The sequence below is a fragment of the Tamandua tetradactyla genome, chromosome 3, assembly GCF_023851605.1.
Source record: "Tamandua tetradactyla isolate mTamTet1 chromosome 3, mTamTet1.pri, whole genome shotgun sequence".
Classification (NCBI taxonomy): Eukaryota; Metazoa; Chordata; class Mammalia; order Pilosa; family Myrmecophagidae; genus Tamandua; species Tamandua tetradactyla.
In genome coordinates, this window is record NC_135329.1 from 104328810 (window position 1) to 104350014 (window position 21205).

General features: G+C 38.0%; 1 protein-coding gene across 1 annotated transcript in view; it reads right to left on the reverse strand.

Moving 5' to 3' along the window:
• Positions 1-8724: 8724 nt before the first annotated feature.
• MAP3K19 (mitogen-activated protein kinase kinase kinase 19) overlaps positions 8725-21205 on the reverse strand; it is a 67772-nt gene continuing 55291 nt past the window's right edge. The window contains exons 9-12 of the mRNA XM_077153642.1: positions 18509-20956; positions 16498-16647; positions 14433-15130; positions 8725-9758 (exon numbers count right to left, since the gene is read on the reverse strand). Coding sequence (XP_077009757.1) covers positions 9692-9758; positions 14433-15130; positions 16498-16647; positions 18509-20956 — 3363 coding nt within the window. The 3' untranslated portion in view covers positions 8725-9691. The remainder of the gene's footprint in view (positions 9759-14432; positions 15131-16497; positions 16648-18508; positions 20957-21205) is intronic.

A 21205-nucleotide genomic window follows, 5' to 3' on the forward strand; every position in this document is an offset into this window, starting at 1 on the left:
GACCCGGGTTTGATTCCTGGTGCCTGCCCATGCAAAAAGAAAAGAAAAATATGTATGCACCCAATAGCAGAGCCCCTAAAATACGGAGATTTAGAAGGGAGATACAGATGGTTCTCCATTGACTGTAGGAGACTTTAATATACCAGTCTCGATAAAACATCTGGTCAGAAGATGAACAAGTAAGTACAAGTCTTGGATGATACTCTAGATCAACTAGACCTAACAGACATATGTACAACACTTCACCCAACAAGAGAATACACATTCTTCACAAATGCACATGGATCATTCTCCAGGATAGAGCATATCTTACATAACAGAACAAGTCTCAATAAATTTAAAAATATTGCAGTCATACAATGTATCCTCACCAACCACAATGGAATGAAGCTAGAAATTTAAAAAAAAAAAAAATATTCACATATATGTGGAAATTAAAAACAACTGCTTAAACAACCAATGCGTTAAGGAGGAAATCACAAGGAAAATTTGGAAATACCTTGAGGCAAATGTAAATGAAAACACAACATACCAAACTTAAGGAATGCAGCAAGACAGCGCAGAGAGAAATTTATAGCTCTATATGTGTACACTAAAAAAGAAGAAAGATGTCAAGTCAGAAACCTAACTTCAAAACTTGAAAAAATAGAGTAAGAAAGGCATTTGATTGCAACGAATCAGAAACTAGTAAAGAAATTTAACCAGTAATCAAAATCCTCCCAACAAAGAAAACCCAGGACGAGAGGATTTTACAGAGGAGTTTTACCAGGCATGTCAAGAAGAATTAACACCAATCCTCAAACTCTTCCCAAAAAAGAGCACTCCCTAATTTGTTCTATGAGGCCAAGATTATCCCCATACCAAAGCCAGATACTGATACAAAAAAAAAAGGAAAATTATAGACCAGTATTACCTATGAATATAGATGCAAAAAATCCTCAACAAAATAATAGCAAACTTAATCCAACAGCACATTAAAGAATTATACACATTGTGGTGTTAGGTTCAGGTGTAAACTTGGCTAGGTGAAAGTGCCTAGTTCTATTGCTATGAACATGAGCCAATGGCATGTGAACCTCATCTGTTGCTGAGTACATCTGCAATTGGCTAGGAGGTGTGCCGACTTCAATGAATGATTATTGATTTAGTTGGCTGGTGCTTAAATAAGAGAGCTCAACATAGCACAGTTAAAGCATCTCAGCATACCTCGTTTCAGCACTCACAGCTCAACCCAGGCCTTTGGAAATGCAGGAAGGAATCACCCCAGGTAAAATTTTTGGAACCCAGAGACCTGTAGAGAAGGCCAGCAGAGATCACCAAGTGTCTTCCCACACAAGAAAGAACCTCAGTCGAAAGTTAGCTGCCTTTTCTCTGAAGAACTGTACATTAACTAAATAAATCCCCTTTTATTGAAAGCCAATCCGTGTCTGGTGTTTTGCATTCTGGCAGCTAGCAAACTAGCACACACATCGAGTGAGATTTATCCCAAGGTATGCAAGGGTAGTAGAGTATAAGAAATCAGTTAAAGTAATACACCACATTAACAGAATGAAGGGAAAAAAATATGTGACATCTCAATTGATGCAGAAAAGGCATTTGACAAAATCCAGTACCTCTTCTTGGTAAAAACACTGATAAAGCTATAAATAAAAGGAAACTTCCTCAACATGAAGAGTGTATATAAAAAATCCACAGGTAGCATCATATTCAATGGCTAAAGACTGAAAGCTTTCCCTCTAAGATCAGGAACAAGACAAAGATACCCACTGTCACCACTGTTATTCAACATTGTACTGGAAGTTCTAGCCAGAACAGTTAGGCAAGAGAAAGAAAAGGCGTTCAAATCAGAAAGGAAGAAGGAAAACTTTCCCCACTTGCAGATGACATGATCCTATATACTGAAAATCCACAACAAAGTTCTTATAACTAATAAATGAGTTCAGGAAATTGATGGGTACAAGATCAGCCCTCAAGAATCAGTAGTGTTCTATACACTAGTAATGAACAATCGAAGAAGTCAAGAAAAAACTGCCATTTTCGAAAGCAACTGAGTATCAGATCTAGGGTTAATTATGAGGATGTAAAGGACATAAGCAGAAAAATATAAGACATTGCTAAAATAAATCAAAGAAGACCTAAATAAATGGAAGGACATTCTATGTTCATGGATTGGAAGGCTGAATATTGTTAAGATATCAGTTCTACCCAAAGGGATTTACAGAGTGAATGCAATACCAATAAAAATTCCAACAATTTCTTTGGAGAAATGGAAAAGCTAACCATCAAATTTATATAGAAAGGTAATGGACCCAGAATAGACAAAAGCATTTTGATAAAGAGAACAAAGTTTGAGGTCTCACATTTCTTAATATTAAAAGTTATTATCAACTTTAACAAACCAATCACATGAACATGCTCGATTGCTGGGGAAAAAAAATGCATTTGACAAAATTCAACATCTTTTCTTGAAGAAGACACGTTAAAGGATAGGAATAGAAGTGAACTTCCTCAATGTGATAAAGGGAATATATGGAAAACCCACAGTTATCATCCTTAATGGTGAAAGCTTTCCCTCTAAGATTAGGAAAACAAGGATGTCCACTGTCACCATTGTTATTCAGTATTGTGCTGGAAGTTCTAGCTAAAGCATTTAGGCAAGAAAAAGAAATAAAAGGCATCCAGATCAGAGTGTCAGGCTACAAGATCAACACCCAAAAATCAGTAATGTTTCTATACATAGTGATGAACAATCTGAGGAGGAAGTCAAGAAAAAAACTCCATTTACAATAGTAGCCAAAAGAATCAAATATTTAGGAATAAATTTAACCAAGGCCACAAAAGACCTGTAAACAGAAACTTACAAGAAATTACTTTAAAAAAAAATCAAAGAAGACCTAGGACATACCGTCCTCATCGACTGGAAGGTTAAATGTAGTTAAGATGTCCTATCTACCCTAAATGATTTATAGATTCAATGCAATACCAATTGAAATCCCAACAACTTGCTTTGCAGAAATAGAAAAACCAGTAATCAAATTTATTTGGAAGGGCCAAGTGCCCCGAATAACTAAAAATATCTGGAGAAAGAAAAATTATGTGGGAGGTCTCACATTACCTGACTTTAAAGCATATTATGAAAGTACAATGGTCAATATAGCATGATACTCACATAAAGATAGATATACTGCTCAACAGAATCTAATTGAATGTTCAAAAATAGACCCTATCATCTAAGGACAGTTGATCTTTGATAAGGTGGTCAAGTGAACTCAACTGGGACAGACTAGCCTCTTCAATAAATTGTGCTTGGAGAACTGGACATCCATATTGAAAAGAATGAAGGAGGGCCCCTATCTCATGTCTCATACAAACATTAACTCAAAATGAATCAAAGACCTAAACAGTAGAGGTAAGATCATAAAACGTCTAGAAGAAAATGTAGGGAAACATCTTATAAATCTGATAATAGGAGGTGGTTTCCTAGACTTTACACTCAAAGCATGAGCAATGAAAAAAAGAAATCATTAAATGTGATCTCAAAATTAAACACTTTTGTGCATCAAAAAACTTTGTCAGACAAGTGAAAAGGCAGCCTACCTAATAGGAGACAATATTTGGAAACCACATATCAGAAAAGGGTTTAGGGCGGGCCACAGTGGCTCGGCAGGCAGGAATGCTTGCCTGCCATGCCAGAGGACCTGAATTCGATTCCCAGTGCCTGCCCATGTGAAAAAATAAAATAAAAATTAAAAAAAAAAAAGGGGGGTTAGTATCCGGAATATATAAAGGAATTCTTCAACTCAACAACAAAAAGAAACACCCAATTAAAAAATGGCAAAAGATATGAACAGACACTTTTCAGACAAGGAAATAACAAATGGCTAAAAAGCACATGAAAAGATGCTTCACTGGCTATTAGGGAAACAAATCAAAACCATGATGAGATATCATCTCAGACCTACTAGAATGACCATTATATATATAAATATATATATATATGTACATATATCTCATCTCAGACCTAGAATGACCATTATATATATATATGTATGTATATAAAACAGAAAACTACAGGTGCTAAACAGGATGTGGAGAAGGAGACACACTCATTGTGGGAATGTAGAATGGTGCAACTACTCTGGAGGGCAGTATAGCGTTCCTCAGGAAGCTAAGTATAGATTTGCTGTATGATCCAGCAACCCCATTACTAGGTATATATTCAGAGGAACTGAAGACAGACAAAAACATTTTCACACTGATATTTGTAGCAGTATTATTCATGATTGCCAAGAGATGGAAACAGCCCAAATGTCCATCAAGGAAAAAGTCGATAAACTGTGGTATATACATACGATGGAATATTATACAGCTGAAAGAATACAGTCATGAAGCATCCAACAGTGTGGATGAAACTTGAGGACACTGTTGAGTGAAAACAGCCAGAAACAAAAGGACAAATACTGTATGGTCTCACTAATATGAACTAACATTAATGAGTGAACTTTGAGAGTTAATGTTAAGAACACAGGTTATCAGGAGATAGAAATAAGGTAGAGATTGGGCATTTTGTGCTGAGTGAATACCAGTTGTGCAACAGGACTGATTGCAAAAATTCAGAAATTGAAAGCACAGTACAATGTGATGGTAGTACAACACTATAATGAATGAAGCTGAATGTGAGTGTGGTTGAGGGAGAAGGGCTGGGGGTATGTATGAAACAAGAAGAAAAGGTAGAGGATAAATACTGAGATGATATAACTTAGGAATGCCTAGAGTGGACAATGATCGTGATTAAATATATATATATAAACTTTTTCAGAGGGAGAACAAATGAATGTCAACATTACAAGGTGTTGAAAATGGATGGTATACAGGAAAAAGTACAATCAATGCAAGCTAGGGTCTATAGTCAACAATAACATTGTAATAAGCTTCCACTAAATGTAACAGAGGCATTATGCCAAAACTAAATGTCAGCAAGCTGGGGGATACAGGGGAGAGGTATGGATTCTTTGTGGAAGAAAAAGAAATGTCTTCATGTAGATTATGGTAGTGAAGGCATGGCTATTTACTTAGGTTGGATTGTATGATGTATACAGTGTGAAAGAAAATGCAGAGAAAGAGATGTCCCTATTCACTATTGGTAGGGAAGCTGAGAGGTGCAGCCCCTCTGGAGGGCAGTGTGGTGGTTCTACCATATGATTCTGCAATCCCATTGCTAGGTAAATACTTGGAGGAACTGAGAATGGGTACATGAATGGACATTTGCACACTAGTATTTATGGCAGCAGTGTTTGTGATTCACAGTGGATGGAGGTGTCCTTAGGGTACAGTAATTGAGGAAAGGAAGGGGGAACTGTGATGTATACATACGGTGGGACTACTGAATGGCTGCAAGAAGAAATGAATTTGTGAGGCATGCAACTAGGTGAATGAACCTTAAAGACAGTATATTGAATGAAATGTCAGAAACAAAAGAAATATTTTCATACCTCATTCATATGAACTAAGCATAGCATACTAACTGAGAGAATTGAAGTCAAGGGCATGGATTATCATATCAGTTTGCAGCCTATTGTAAGGGTCTTAGATTGTAAACTCTTCAGCAGTCACAACTATTCTGGAGTTGTAATTGTAATGTCTAAATCCTGAGATACTTAGGATTTAGCTATTTGCATATAACTTGGTCATTCCCTGAAATTTGGTGTATATTTGTGACATCTGAAACTGAGTTGGAGCACTGACGCTATGAAAGTCAGCATTACCCCATACAGCAACTGTTTAGAAAGCTGAAAAAGTGATCAGACTTCGACTACAGATATGAATGGAACTGATTTGGGTAGGACTAAGGTGAATCAGAATACAGGGTAAAGGATGATATGGTCCATATTTTAAAACTTCAACTTCTGCATGAGACCGAAGGAAGGGATCTTTGTGTGGTGCAAAATTTATATTTTGGGTAGTGCATTATCTAATTTGACTCGTATAATCAGTTTATTAGGACACCATGATTACATGGAATCTTGAATAGGGCATGAGATCTTCTTGGTTTGTCCAGTTAGAATAAAGATGTATCTGCAAGGTCCCCTTTGAGGACTGGGAAGAAAGGAGGAAATATTAAACTTCCCCATCTGGGAAATTCTTGATATTCTCGCAAGCAGTGGGAACAACCAATTCAATAGGCTGAGCCCTCCATCTTGGGGTTCACCCCTATGAAAGTTATTCCTGCAAAAGATAGGCTAAGCCTACTTAAAATTAGGCTTCAGTCACCTCCAGAGAACCTCTTGGTTAGACTCTAGGCTTAGAGTCACCCCCCAGAGAACATCTTTTGTTGCTCAGATGTGGCCTTTCTCTCTAAGCCAACTCCACGGGTAAACTCACTGCTCTCACCCCTACATAGGACATGACTCCCAAGGGTATAAATCTCCCTGGCAATGTGGGACAGGACTCCTGGGATGAACCAGGACCTGGCATCATGGGATTGAGAAAGCCTTCTTGACCAAAAGGGGGAAGAGAAATGAGACAAAGTTTGAGTGGCTGAGAGGTTTCAAACAGAGTTGAGAGGCTATCCTGGAGGTTATTCTTATGCATTATATAGATATCCCTTTTTAGTTTATGGTATATTGGAGAGGCTGAAAGGGGAAATACCTGAAACTGTTGAGCTATGTTCCAGTAACCTTGACTCTTGAAAACAACTGTGTAACAAGCTTTTGCAATGTAACCATGTGATTGTGAAAACCTTATGTCTGATGCTCTTTTTATCCAGGGTATAGATGAGTAAAAAAATACAAGGATAAAAATAAATATTGGGGGAGGGTAAAGTATAAAAAATTGGGTATATTGAAATACTAGTGGTCAATGAGAGGGAAGGGATGTGTGGTTTTTTTTTCTTTCTTTTTCTGGAGTGATGTAAATGTTCTAAAAATGATCATGGTGATGAATATACAACTATGTGATGATATTTTGAGCCATTGATTGTATACCATATATGGGCTGTATGTATGTGAAGATTTCTCAATAAAAATGTTAAAAATGATTGTGGTGATAAATGCATAAATATATGTTAATACTATGAACCACTGATTGTACAGCTTGGATAATTATATGGTATGTGAATATATCTCAATAAAATTGCCTTTGAAGAAGTTATTATCAAGCCATGCCATAGTAATCAAAACAGCATGATACTGGCACAAAGACAAATATTAATCAATGGAATTAAATTGAGAATTCGGAAATCCTCACATTTATGAGGATTCTTTCCAGGGGGACAAAGACCATTCAATTGGGAAAGAACAAATGGAACTGGAAAACTGGAACAAATGGAACTGGAAAACTGGATCTCCATATGCAAGAGAATGAAGGTGGACTCCTACCTCACACATATACAAAGAAACCAATTCCAAATGTATCAAAGACCTAATTATAAAAACTAGAACTATAAAACTCCTAGAAGAAAATATAGGGAAGCATTTTCAGAACCTTGTGTTAGGCAATGGTTTCGTAGGCTTTCATCCAAAGAGCAAGCAACAACAAAAGTGGATAAATGAGAATTCATCAAAATTAAAACTTTAGTGCTTCAGAGGACTTTATCATGAAAGTATAACAATAAGCTAGACAATGGGAGGAAATATTTGGAAACCATATATCCAATAAGGGCTTAATATCCTGAATATATAAAGAAATCCTTCAACTCAACAACAAAAAGACAATCCAATTTAAAAATGGGCAAAAGATTCAAACAGACATACCTCCGAAGAAAATACACAAATGGTTAAAAAAGTACATGAAAAGTTGCTCAACATCATTAGCCATTGGGGAATTGCAAATTAAAACACAAAATACCATTTTACACATACTAGAATGACTACTATTTTAAAAATAAATTTACAAGTGTAGAGGATGTGGAGAAATAGGAAAACTCTTTAATTGCTAATTGGACTATAAAATGGTGCAGCCTCTGTGGAAGACAGTTTGGCAGTTCCTCAGAGAGTTAATTATAGAATTAGTATATGACGCCCAATATCTCACTTCTAAGTATATACCCAAAAGAACTGAACCCAGGGACACAAACAGATATTTGCATACCCTTGTTCATAGTTACATTTTCACAATTGCCAGAAAATCAAAGCAACCCAAATGTCCATCAGCCATTTGAATGGATAAACAAAATGTGGCATAGATACACAATGGAAAATTATTTAACTATTAGAAAGGAATGGAATGACATTCTGATGCATTTGACGACACGAAGGCACCTTGAAGACATCATATTGAGTGAAATAAGCCAGACACAAAAGGACAAATATAGTATGATTTTACTGATATGAAATAAATAGCATAAGCAAACTCATAGAGTCAAAATCTAGAATATAGGTTACTAGGGGATGAAGTGAGAGTAGCAAATAGGGAGTTAATGCTCAAAATGTACAGATTTTCTATTCAGAATGATTGGAAAGTTTTGTTAATGGACAAACTTTTACATTGTGAATATAATTAACAGCATTAAATTATATATTTTGAATGTAATTAACATTCGAAATATTTGAATGGTGTTAAAAGTGGAAATTTTAGATTGTGTATATGTACCAGAATAGTTTTTTTTTTTAACCCTTGGAACTGTACAACACAAACAGTGAACCCTAAGTTAAACCATGAACTATTGTTAAATGTTCTTTCATGAATTGTAACAAATGTACCACAGTAATGCAAGGTGTTAATAATAGGGTGGTATATGGGAATCCTCTATTTTATGCATGATTTTTCTGTAAACCACAACTTCTTTTTTAATTTTTTTAAAAAATTAAGTTCACAGACTTAAAACAAAAGGGCTTGGAATAATTCTAAGTCTCTATCCATGCCCACATTTGGGATGTTCACCAGTGTTCTGAAAATAAAGGAAAGTGTTTGAAAAGTGACCTCAGCTGGGATATTCTTCATTCCACTGAAGTGAACAAAGTTGTCTGAAAAAGTTTATAGGCTGACCCCTTATCACAGTTAGCTTTTGTTTTACCAGCTGGTTTAGGCTTAGGCAATTTGATGCAGTCATGAACTAATTCACTCTGCAAATAGGTGAAAACCTCAAATCAAACTCTCTAAACTACAGGGAAAGGAGCCTGAGGTTTATGGAGCCCAATTTAAGAATAGCCCAACTTCTTTCTTGTATGTAGGGGGATCCTTTGATGTTGAAATGCCATGTCCCTCTCTTGGCCCTTGGCTAGCTCATGTTCAACCTGGAGGCTCCTAGAATCTGCAAATTAAAAATTGCCACCAAAATAAGCTGTGACTAGTTTCTCTCTACCCCTTTTAACTTCTTACCTTCTAGTCTCCTTTTCAAGAAAATATGTTTTTACAATTTATTTCAACCTAATGACATTAAAATTGATAGGTATAGGTCAAATATAAAAGGAAATGATTATATAAAGCAATAGAGAATGTGTTTCCTGAACAGTCAAAACTTTAAACACTGGGATAGGTTTAAGGAAATTTTCTCCTCTTGTACTTCTTGCCTGAAGCCTAAGGAGACTAATATGTAGCTAAAACTTTAAATTAATGACTCTGCAGTGTCTGGTTAAGTTGAATTAGATCTAAGTTCCAATAGGAATACAAATTTCCCTTAACTGTCATTCCCCACCAGTAAGCAATAACAAAATATCTATAGTGGAACTGGGAAGAAAGTCTTGATGTGTGTTCAGTGACTTCTTTTCAAGAAGGAGTGCTTCAGGAGCTCAAGAGCAGAAGGCCGCTCGTGCTGGTCCCTAAGAAAGGAAAAACACATTAGAAGCAGCCCCTGGTAATATGCCAGCCAACTAGATCTATTTGACTGAAAATGCAAGTTTCAAAGATGGAAATCCAACCTCTAACTGTCAGACAGATTTGAGTTGAGATCAGACTCCCATTTTTAGCTGTGTGATCTTGGGCAGGTAATAAACTCTTTTCTATATGTAGAACAGGGATAACAGCAATACCTAACTCTTTGGGACAACTGAGTGAAATAAAGTGTCTGGCACAATGTGAGTATTCCAAAATGTTACTTTTAAAAAGTTCAAAAATGATAGCTATTGTGATTTTTAAAAAATTAGACCCTACTTTTTCATTGTACTTAGTTCATTTGAGTTATAATTCAAAAATAGTAAAATTCACATATTCTAGGTGTACAATTTATTGTACTTTAATGAATATTTAATTTACCTTTAAAATTTGGAGGCATTCGAATCCAGAATTGAACAGACTTTAAAACATAGACATTATATTAGAAAAAGATTTAGTGCTTCTAGTGAATATAAAATAATCTCATTTGGGGTACTCTTGAATGAGCATAAAGAAAATTGATCAGTTAGTACTATTGTATTTTAGTTTGTTTCTTCAAGAAATCAAGCTTTTGGAACTACATCAATCAGTGAACCAATGAACTAGTCAGTCATTCAATAGTTAGCTGCAGTGGTCTATTCCAAAGTCATTCTTTGGTTAGATTAGCTACCCTTTGATAATTCTGAAAGCAGAATGGCCACCAAGAACAGCCAGGTGAAATAGAAATAAAAATTAAATAATTTTTAAAAGAAGTCACCTTACATCATTTCAAAATTAAAACCTCTCACCTACTAGAGGCTCTTTCTCTTGTCTTCAAAATAGGCAGAAATCTCTCCTCACTTCAAAATCCTTTCCCTGACCTGGTTACCGTTTCTATCTGCCAATTTTTCTTCCTGTCCCTGCCAAATTTCTCTAAAATGGCCAAGCCCTACCCCAACACTCATTATTTCCTAAAACCATTTGACCCACTCCTCTCTAGAAATTGTCCTCTTGAAATTAACCATGACCTTCTCATTATCAGATCTAATGAGCTCATCCTCATTGTCATATCTGAGTATTTGAAATATTCACTAATCCCTCCTTGCTGAAACTAACACTTACTTAGACTTTGTTTTCTTGGTTCTTCTCTTACCTTGGGCCATCTTCTCATCCCTTCTTTCCAGTTATGTGCTAGGCTTAATGCTGTGCATATTCTGTGTTCTTTCTCCAAGAGCATTTTCAAAAACTTTTCCTCAGCCCCCTAATATTTTTTCATGACTATAACTATCAACCTTGTAATAATTTTCAACTTGTACATCCAATTCCATATTCTCCTTAGCTGTAAGGGGATCCTCGTCAACTTCCTCATCTCTTCCCCTCTCACAACTTTTGTTATAATTTCTTCCATTATTCAGACTCAAAACCATGAAATCCTATCATCCTTCACCATTGACTCTTTTATCTGAACAGCCACCAAGTCCTGATTCACCTTCCTCTGAAATGTTTTGGAATCCTCATTACAATCTCACTCCTACCACCATCAAAATCCAAGCTCTGGATTCCTGCATGTCCTTTTACTCTCAAACAGCCTCCATTCCGGGCCCTTTGGTATACTACCATCTGACCAGTTTTGCCAAAGGCCTTTTTCTTCATGTTATTCTCTACCCCAAATTGTTCACACCCTGCTGCTCTTCACTGCTTCTTGCAACAAAATTTAACTCCTTGGCTTGACTTCCCAGGACTTTATAGCAGTACCTGCACCCATGCTTATTTCTCATGGCTTCCAAAAATTCATTTCTGTTCTAAACACGCCGCATTCCTTATTTCTGTTCTATACCTGATCACCTCTATTTCAGAATCTTTAAGAGTGCCTCTTATTTCTGCCTATCCACCCCCGCATCCAAGGAGTATTATTGTGTACATCAGGTAAGAGTCTAAGATCCTTAGGGTCTTTGCCATAGAATTTCAGGAGGTAATTATATGCTACATTGTATAAGATACTAATTGTGTAAGGTGTGTTATTTTTCTCCCTAATGGCTTTCAACCATGGAGACATAATTATGTGTCCTATACTCTGCTTAGCAATTTACGTACATCTTTTCACTTAACCTTCACAACAACCCTAATTAAGTTATTATTAGGCTTGTGAGTTGTGTATTGCTTTGTTTATGAAGGAATGGTTCAAATGGAGAGCCTTAGCTTCTGAAAGAAAAGGCTTAGAGTGGGTTCACATTTGAAAAGTTGCATTACGTTAATTATTTTCAGGTTTTGTCAATGTATCAAGGGTTTTTACAGGATGACTGCTACTACACAGTCAATCAAGTCTTGTTCTTCTTTTGGGATAATTAACTTTTTTCTTAATTCTGAATTATGTCATTCATTCCACCTCATCATTCTCTTTCTTCCATTAATAGTCATTTATTAATTCATTCAGTAAAAATCTGAGTGTCTAAGATACTGTTCTTCTGGGTGCTGATGATCCAAAAGTGATCAAAACACACAAAGTCCTTGCTGTTACGGAGCTTACACACTGATGGGAAGAGACAGGAAACAAAGATAGTATAGGTCAGATGGAAATAAGTACAGTAAAGAGAAATGGATTAGGTAAGAGGGCAACAGTGACATGCTAGGCTGTCATGAAGATCCTCTGGGTAGGTGGCATTTGAGCAGAGACCTAAATGAAAGGAGGGAGTCAGGAGACATTCTGAGGACAGAACATTCCAGGTGGTGAGGACAGCCTATGCAGTGCCCTGAGGCAAGAACAGACTCAGCTGCTGAGACCCAGGAAGGAGCCAGTGTGCCTGGAGCAGAACAAGTAAGGAAGAGGGGTACAAAATAAGACAAAGTACCACAGTTATCTGTCCAGTCAGTACCAGTCACAATAGGGTCCTGTAAAGTTACAGGAGGGATTTAGGAGATTATTCTGAGTAAGATGGGATAGTTTCGCGCATAGGGAGGAAGTGATTCGACGTATATTTTTGAAAGGCTCCCACTGGTATTTAGTAAGACCACCCTATAATCTTCCTCAAAGGACTAAGCCCAAGCAGAAGCTAGGGAGTGAAACTAAACTCATGGATTTGGGTCTTCAAATGACAGGCATTAAGGACATCATTATAAAGAGCATTTGTAGTTGGTTCTCCCATGCTCCTTTGAAGGAAGTTCCTGTTTCAAGTTCTTTAAGTGCATGTGTATGTGTATACATATAAGAACAACCCAAGAGAAAATGAGACTAGCAAGTATTTTCTAGCTGTGAGCCAAAAATAATTCATTGTTAAATTCAAGCCCCAAGCAAGGGCAACTGCTTGTTTTAGAACAATCTCCCAAACTAGTTCTAGTCCGTATGGTATTCTTAGCAACCATTATGTTCCATTTTATGGGGTTTTAACCAGGGGGAGAGGGGCCTCTGTGCCTGGTGACCCGTCCACAAAACCCATGGGAGAACACTTAAGGTGTCTCTGCAGTATGTGTTGCTGCCCTCACCTACGTGATCCTCCTGAAATCAAGTAGAGTGCTGGGAGAGAAATACAGAGGCACAGTCAACAGCTGGCCTGGAGACCTGGGGGTGCAGATTCATTAAGAAAGGATAATGATCTCCTGCAAGTTGGAGGTTGCCATCTGTTCTTGCTAAACACTGGGGCCATAGGGTTTTCCATGTAGGAATAAGAAAGCAAAGAAGTAAATGTGGAGGAAAGCACTCTTCAGGGAAAGACAGGAAATTGTATTTGAATATCAGGCATTCCTTCTCCTGCACATGCAACTAAAGTTTGAGCCTCACTAGGTGGGTTAAGTTCATCCCAAAGGCCAGGTGGGTGGACTCCAGCATACCCCACCCCCCAACCCACGCACACACACACACATTAACCAGAGTCATCCCTGTCTGCTTTTATATATTTTATTCCCTGGATTAAGACTTATATGAGCAAAAGGTGCCTGGTTAAGAAAAATTTGAAAACTGTTAGGCTTTCTCGAACATTTTACCCTGCAGTATTTTTCCACCGACAGGAAGGCACATCAGGACAAGGCCAAAATAGGCAGCTGTCAGGCTTTTCTGCTTCCCCAGATACTCCCCACTTGATGCTTAAAATACTCCAGAGATACATTCCCTTGTCTCAGATTGTTTCCCTTCACTTTAAATGCAAGTGTTTCTAGGGGAACCAACACATTAAACCTGATCAATCATTAATACCTCACTGTGAATGAGTTTCTCACATTCTTTCCTGACAGCTGATTTTGAAAGGGAGGAAATGAAAATGCAAACCTGCTTCTCTGAAAGAGAAGACAGCTTAGGAAAGGGAAGCCCAAGCATAGGTGGTGCCCTTTCTCCATCGCTGATCCCTGGGAAGATGTCACATCAGTAAATAAGTAGGTCTTGAGCTATTTTTGCAGACTCATAGACTGGGGCGAGTATTATCAGCACCTGGTAAGATATCTAGCTTAGGCACTTTCTGCTTGAAGCATTGCCCCATATACTTGGTACACCAAGGAGCACAATTACCCATATGGCTAATCATGATTCCTTTCAGCACAAAATCTCAACATCATAGCAGAAGCAGTGCTATCAATGGGCCATAAATTGTAAAGGAAATGTAGCTACTTGGAATCTCCAGGGATTGATCCTCCGCCTCCCGCTTTCAGTTTCCTACCTGGTTAAGCACATGCGCACGAAGTCTACTGCATTTTCTGAGAAGTGGTCTGGGAGCGGAGGCATCAGCCCTCGGTGGGCTCCGATGTAAAACATGGCCGCCATCCTGTCCATGGAAGCCAGCGGAGGCTTCCCTGTGGCCATCTCAAACACAGTGCAACCAGTGCTCCAGATGTCAGACTTCCGTCCGTAGCCAGACCCGTTGATGACTTCTGGGGCCATCCAATATGGAGTCCCATGCATGGACTTAAGCATATCACTATGAGTGCCATTTAAGCCTGCCCAGGCCAAACGCTTGGCACAGCCAAAGTCAATCAGCTTTATTATTCCAGTTGGCATGAGCATGACATTATTTCCTTTGATGTCTCGATGCACCACACAGTTCTCATGGAGATAAGCAACACCTTGCAGGATTTGTTTTGTATATTTACAGAACACCATCTCAGGCAGTGGCCCAAAACGATTTATAATACTAGAGATCGAGCCACCAGGAACAAACTCCATGAAAATGCTTACAATGTTCTCTTCCAAGCACGTCCCCAGGTAGGCCACAATGTTGACATGTTTCAGTACTTTCAGTAAATCTACTTCTTCTTGCAGTTTCCGATATTCTTTTTCGGTAGCTAATTTATCAGAGGTATCCAAAGCCACCTGTTTTACAGCTATTAACTGCCCCTGGCTAGTAAGACCACAGTATACCTAGAAGTAAACCAATACCTTCTTATTAAATATAAATGACATGTTCACAAAATTCCTCCATGTGACACTAGTTTTTCCCTTCTCCCCCCAAGCCCTTGCCTTTCTCTAAGCAGATACATTTCCCACTTAAATTCAAATTATTTAAAATAAGAAAATTGCACTTTTCAGTGTAGGAAAGATGAGAATGAGCAGTATGGTGAATGGAAATTATATTGGCTCAGAGTCAAGTAGCCTGGATTGGTTAGAATCCCAGCTTTACCATTTCCAGCAATGTAACCTTGAGTAACTCCTTTTGCCCTCACTTTTTCTTATCTGTAAAACTGTCGTAGCTTATGTCAAATATGTCATAAGCTGTGACATAATACTCACCTTGACATATTTCCATGATGAGTACATAAGATAGTGATTTGAGAAAGCACCTCACCCAATAAATGTTAATTTAAGTAATGTTTCTCCTTGAGATTTATGGAAAAATAATAATTCTGATGTGTTTTATAGGTATAGCTTCCATCTAAATTTTAAGACTTGGGAAAACAAGAAACTCTAAGGCTTAAGGATACTTTTGGGGAAAACTCCCATGTGTGATACATTTTCAGAGGGCAATAAAGCTCCACAAAATTCTCCACTTATGGGGCCAAATATGGATCTGGCCCTAATCTCTATTCTAAAACCTTGGGTTTACATCCAGTACTGCCATTTGATGGTGATGTGAGCAGGCTTCAATGCACTGAAGGAGCCATTTCAGCTCTAAAGCTTTCTGGAGAAGGGGAGGCAAGTCCTGGGCAACTCAGCAGTCACCCTTGTGATGTGACTTCAGGGGCTTCATATTTTCCCACCTTCTCACTGATTCCTGAAATGCCTCAATGAGAGGAGAAACAGAGCCTATCTAAGCCCAGTCTTTTCTTTACCTGTATTTGTCAGAACTGTCTAAAGTGCTAGGAGTTCAGGTGGTCTTTTATGTAGTTCACAAAATCTTCATTTTTGCTACCCAGTAATGATTCTCCTAACTCCTGGTTTCATATCCTGAGCTGTTGAGGGACCTGGACCTGGGAGAATGAGGCTGGAGATACAATGGCCATTGGGCCGCCACATGGACCCTGAGAACGGGAGCCAGACTGAGAGATACAAGACTGGATGCTGCTGACATTGTTTGACCCCTGAAGCCAGTGTGCCCACCGTCAGAACTACTCCAGACCTTGCCTTTATAAATAAGCCATAAGCATCCTTTCCCTTATGCCACTTTGGGTTGGATTTTCTGTTATTAATCACAGAAAAAAAGGGTGTGTTGGAGGAGGCAGGGCTAGGGAAGGAGAGAGGCCAAGGAGAGGTAGATTTAGCACTTTTATCACATTTCCAGTTTAACTTACTGTGCCGTAGGCTCCCTTCCCAAGGATCTCACCCTTGGTCCACAAGATGGGCTCCTCACACTTTAAACTATTTTCGTAATAGGTCTTCTTGTCCTTTGAGTTGAGAAATCTCTCCTCCCTGTCATATATTCTGAACCCATTACTGGACCTCTGAAAGAATGAGACGAAAAGGAAAATCACCATTAAACTCTAAGGCATGGGGATAGAGAGAAGGGGTGGGGAGGTGGGGGTTCCTTTTATATGCACTTGTCCATGGCTATTCTTATTGTTCACAGTAACTTCTGTGACATTACATTGTGACATTTCCCCCCCAAAATAACCAACAGGATATCTTAGTTTTCTACCCAGCCCTGTAACTGTATACATTTCCAAGCCACATTTTGCCTTGTATATTTTACAGGGGGAGGTACAAGACCTGTTTATCTTGGGATCTACTTAGACCTACAGACTACTGACCACTGTCTTTTGAGAATGAGCTTACACAAGGTCTGGAAAATAAGAGAGGGCGTATATTAGTGTGTGCTGTCTCCTCAACTCCCCACCCTCAACTCTGTCTTCAAAATTCCCATTATCCCAGTTAACTTCCCCCTAAACATAGACAGGTTTGGAAAAAGAAACATATAGAGAGAGACACACACACACATACATACATAAACATATATAAACACATATTCACATATGCATTCACATAAATATAAATTATATGTAATTCATAAACATACATGCTCATCTATACATCAGATATATGCACATATACACTCTAATGCATACATTATGTGATGGTTTGAAGCTGTATACACCCCAGAAAAGATCAAGTTCTTAAAGCTAATCTATTCCTGTGGATGTAAATTTCTGTGGATGGGACCTTTTGATTAGGTTATTCCCATTGAGGCTTGCTGGCCTTTTTGGATAGGGAACGTTCTTACTGTGTAACATTTAAGGATGTGGGGCTGAAATCAGAACACTCAGGTGCATGACTAGCTGCATGACTTTCTAAACCTTAATTTTCTCATATGCAAAATGGGGATGTATTAGTACCTAGAGCATCAATCTCATACAGCTGTTATGAAGCATAAAAAATATGATGTGTCTCATACATAGTTCTCTACAAACCTAGCTATTGTACCTTGTGTATTCTACTCAACATTTTAGAATAATTATTCCTGAGTCAGATATAGTGTGATATCACCTGAGTTAGTAATTAATAAATAACAGTTCAGCTTAACCTATTGTATCTATTTTTAAAATTTTAATAGAATAGGAAGTTCATATACTTTGGTGAGAACTAAAATAACAAACAAAACAAGCAAAAAAGCCCAACTAACTGTGGCTATTCTTCTCCGTCATCCCAGCTCCCATGCCTAACAAAATTTAATTTTTTTTAATTTAGGATTTTTTGCCTATACTTCCTTGAGGTCAAGAGCTGTGTCTTATATACCATAATGTCCCTAGTTCTCAGTCTAGTGCCAGAAACACAGTAGGCATCAATAATATTTTTGTTGTTATAGGAGTGAACCACCCAAGAGCAAATGCTCGGGTACAGGAAATCCTTCAGAAATGCGCATTGCGCATCTTCATATGCTTTTTGAAACTGGATGGTGAGCCTCTTCAGGGGTCGTGTTTACTTCTTTCTAGCTCACATACTACCTAAAGCAATGCTTTACCCATAATTATCTCTCTGCTGTTATCTGGTGTTAGAAAACATCATCATTGAATAAAGCACTGACCTATTTAAATACATTGTTTTTTGGTTTTTTGTGTGTATTAATTTACCCGAAGCAATTCCATTGCATGTCAAACTAGCTAAATTCCAAGTAAGATGGCGTACTAAAAAAAATCTTAATTTTGGAGTCAGAGGACCTGGGTTCCAACCTGACTCTGGCACAAACAATGTGACCTTGAAGAAAGTATTTAATCATTTAGGGTTCCTGATTCCTCATTTGAAAATAAGGGGTTAATTGTCTCCAACTCCTTCCTGCCCCAGTAAATCTCTGATATTAATTGTACCAACCTGTATTTTGACATTTGTTGTCTCTTTGCCCAATTCTTGCATGGTATTTCCTCTCCCACTGAGGTCAAGATTTAGGTTTTCAGGATCTGTTTCATTTGCCACTATTTGGCAAGAGTTATCATCCTTCTCATCTAGAGCTAATAGTTCTGCAGCTAGACAACCTAAAAGTTCATCTGTCAGTTCTTCATTCTTTACAGAGTCCAGAATTTCTTGAGAAATCGGATCTGCAGCATTTAAAGTTTCTCCAAGAGTTTGATATGTAATCGATGTATTTGCTAAACTATCGTGGTCCAAAGAATGTATCCAATTTCGATACGTTTGGTAAGATGCACTTTCTTGTTTTTCTTGGAAAGATAAACTCATGAGTGTGTTAGACTTATCTGAAACAGTATCAAATCCTAGATCTTTAGACAGTATTTGATTGGTATTCAAATTACCAAAAGATCCTATATTCTGTTTGTCTTGTAGTACATGCTTATTGGACATCTTCTCACTGGGCAATGCCCAACTGTTTTCTGAAAGGACATATGGGATCTGGTGATGTAGCTCTTCAAGTTCATGCAGATCTCTGAGGCTCGTGGTGAGTATTTGATTGTTAGAAACATCTTCTTCATTGACATACTGTCCCATAGAGACCTCTTCAACAATGGACAAATCTGAGGCAGGAAAGAATTCATTCTGATCAATGAACTGCTTAGGAGATCGAGCTAAGTTCATGGGCTGAACTTCATCTTTGAAAGACAGAAAGTTGTTTCCTGAGGACTTTAACTGCCAGTCTGGTTCTGAAATATCATTTTCAATGTCTTCTAGGTTACTAGCCATAAGCTTGCAACCCGTTTCTTTAGAAATTAAACTTTTATGCTTTTGTTTAATCCCAAGTAAAGTCTTTGGGGGTTTAATATGTGATCTTTTCTGAGAAAGTCTTGCTCTACTATTGCTGCCTCTCTCACTGTGTGAAGACCGACATTTGTTGGAGATACATCTGCCAGATGGAGCTGAGCATATCTCGCGGTAATATTTGTTTTCATTTCGTCCAGCCTCTCGCACATGACAATAAACAGGGGTCCCAAACATTTCATAGATTCCGGGTCCATTACCAGTTGAATTGATTTCTTTGAACATATCACTGTATTTAAGATCTAGGCAATTTAGGTTTGGCTCTGTTGGTTGAACAGAAAGAGAAACCGGAGAATTTTTTATTCTGGGAGATTTACAGATGCAAGGAAATGATGGTCTTTTGGGTTTCAGAGCCCGATAAGTTGATTGCTTCTTTTCTACCTGTGATATTCTCCTTTGAAACTTGGGTGATTTCACTGGCTTAGGATCAACAAGCCCTAAAGCAGGGAAAACTTGAGTTTTTAAGCCGGTTTTATGCATAGCAGGTTTAATGGAACCTTCCATGGAAATCATGATATTCTGAGGTGTCCTGTTACTTATCTTGGTCTTTGAATCCAAGTTGTTTCTATAGGTTTTCATCTTATGCTTGTCATTTTCTTGCTGTGCAAGTATGTTGAAGCTACTGCTGTTGTTATGAAGGGCATTCTTTCTTTTTTGGAGACTTGGTTTGGCCATGGTTGGTCCTTTGATGGTTCTATCTCCAGGGAAAATAATATGGATAAGAGGCACCATCTCACTCACTTCTGGTTTGGTTGCTTCTGCTATTGATATTTTTACATTTTTCTCCAGGCCACTGTGACCTTCTGGGAGCTTTTCAAAGGAGCCATCAGGGATTATGTTGGACAAGCTTTTAAGTACAGGATGCTCTTGTAAGATATGATTTGGCTCAATTGCTTCATCTTTATGTAACAAAGCACTTTTTGAATCAGGTTTATCATTTCTAGTCTCTTCATCCTGGCTTTGAGTTATTTCTGAATGCTGGGCTCCTTGCAGCTTGTTTGGGATGGTACATATGATTTCTGAAGGTGGCTCACAGTTTCTGGCCACTGAATTCTCTTTCTTGCTTGATGAGAGATGCTGAAAGCTCTCTTCTGCTTTTCTCATTTCACTACCATGGCACTCAGTATCCTCTTTCCTCTCCGTGGGAATATTGCCTTCCTTAAAATTCTCAAAGGCCACCAAAGACTGTCCTTTTGCAAAGTGAGAGATTTCAATTTTATCACATCTTTCTGTTTCCTTGGATTTCCGATTCTCCTCCCCTTCCAAGTGTTCTCTGTGGTGTTTAGCCTTGCGAAAAGGGCACATGTTTCTGGACCAAATGGAGCTATCAGAAGACCTGAGAGTCTGATCTGCAAACATCTTAAATGGCACTTCCTGCTGTTTATTTGATGGTCTAAACTCATCAGATTGACTAATGGGCTCTAACAGTTTAGGTATAAAGGATACAAAACTTGAACTATTTCTTTCTCTCTCTTTTTGAACTTTATGGTTTTGGGGGATAGTGAGGAGAGCAGGTCTCATAGGCAGGAGTGACAATGGTGGCAAAGGGAACTGAAAGGAAAGAGGTAGACAAAGTTAATGAATACATAAATGTATAAAAATATCTTATTAACTGGTTTAGAGTAATCTGAGGAGATTCTAAGATTTCTCTTTGGGAAGGCCTTTAAAGTATCAAGCTATTTTGGAGCTCATAATTTTTTAAACTAAAATCTCATTCCCAGTGGTTTTTTTTTAGAAACAATAAAATGATACACTTGAAAGAGTATTTCAAGAATAAATTTAGCAATCCTGGATAACTTT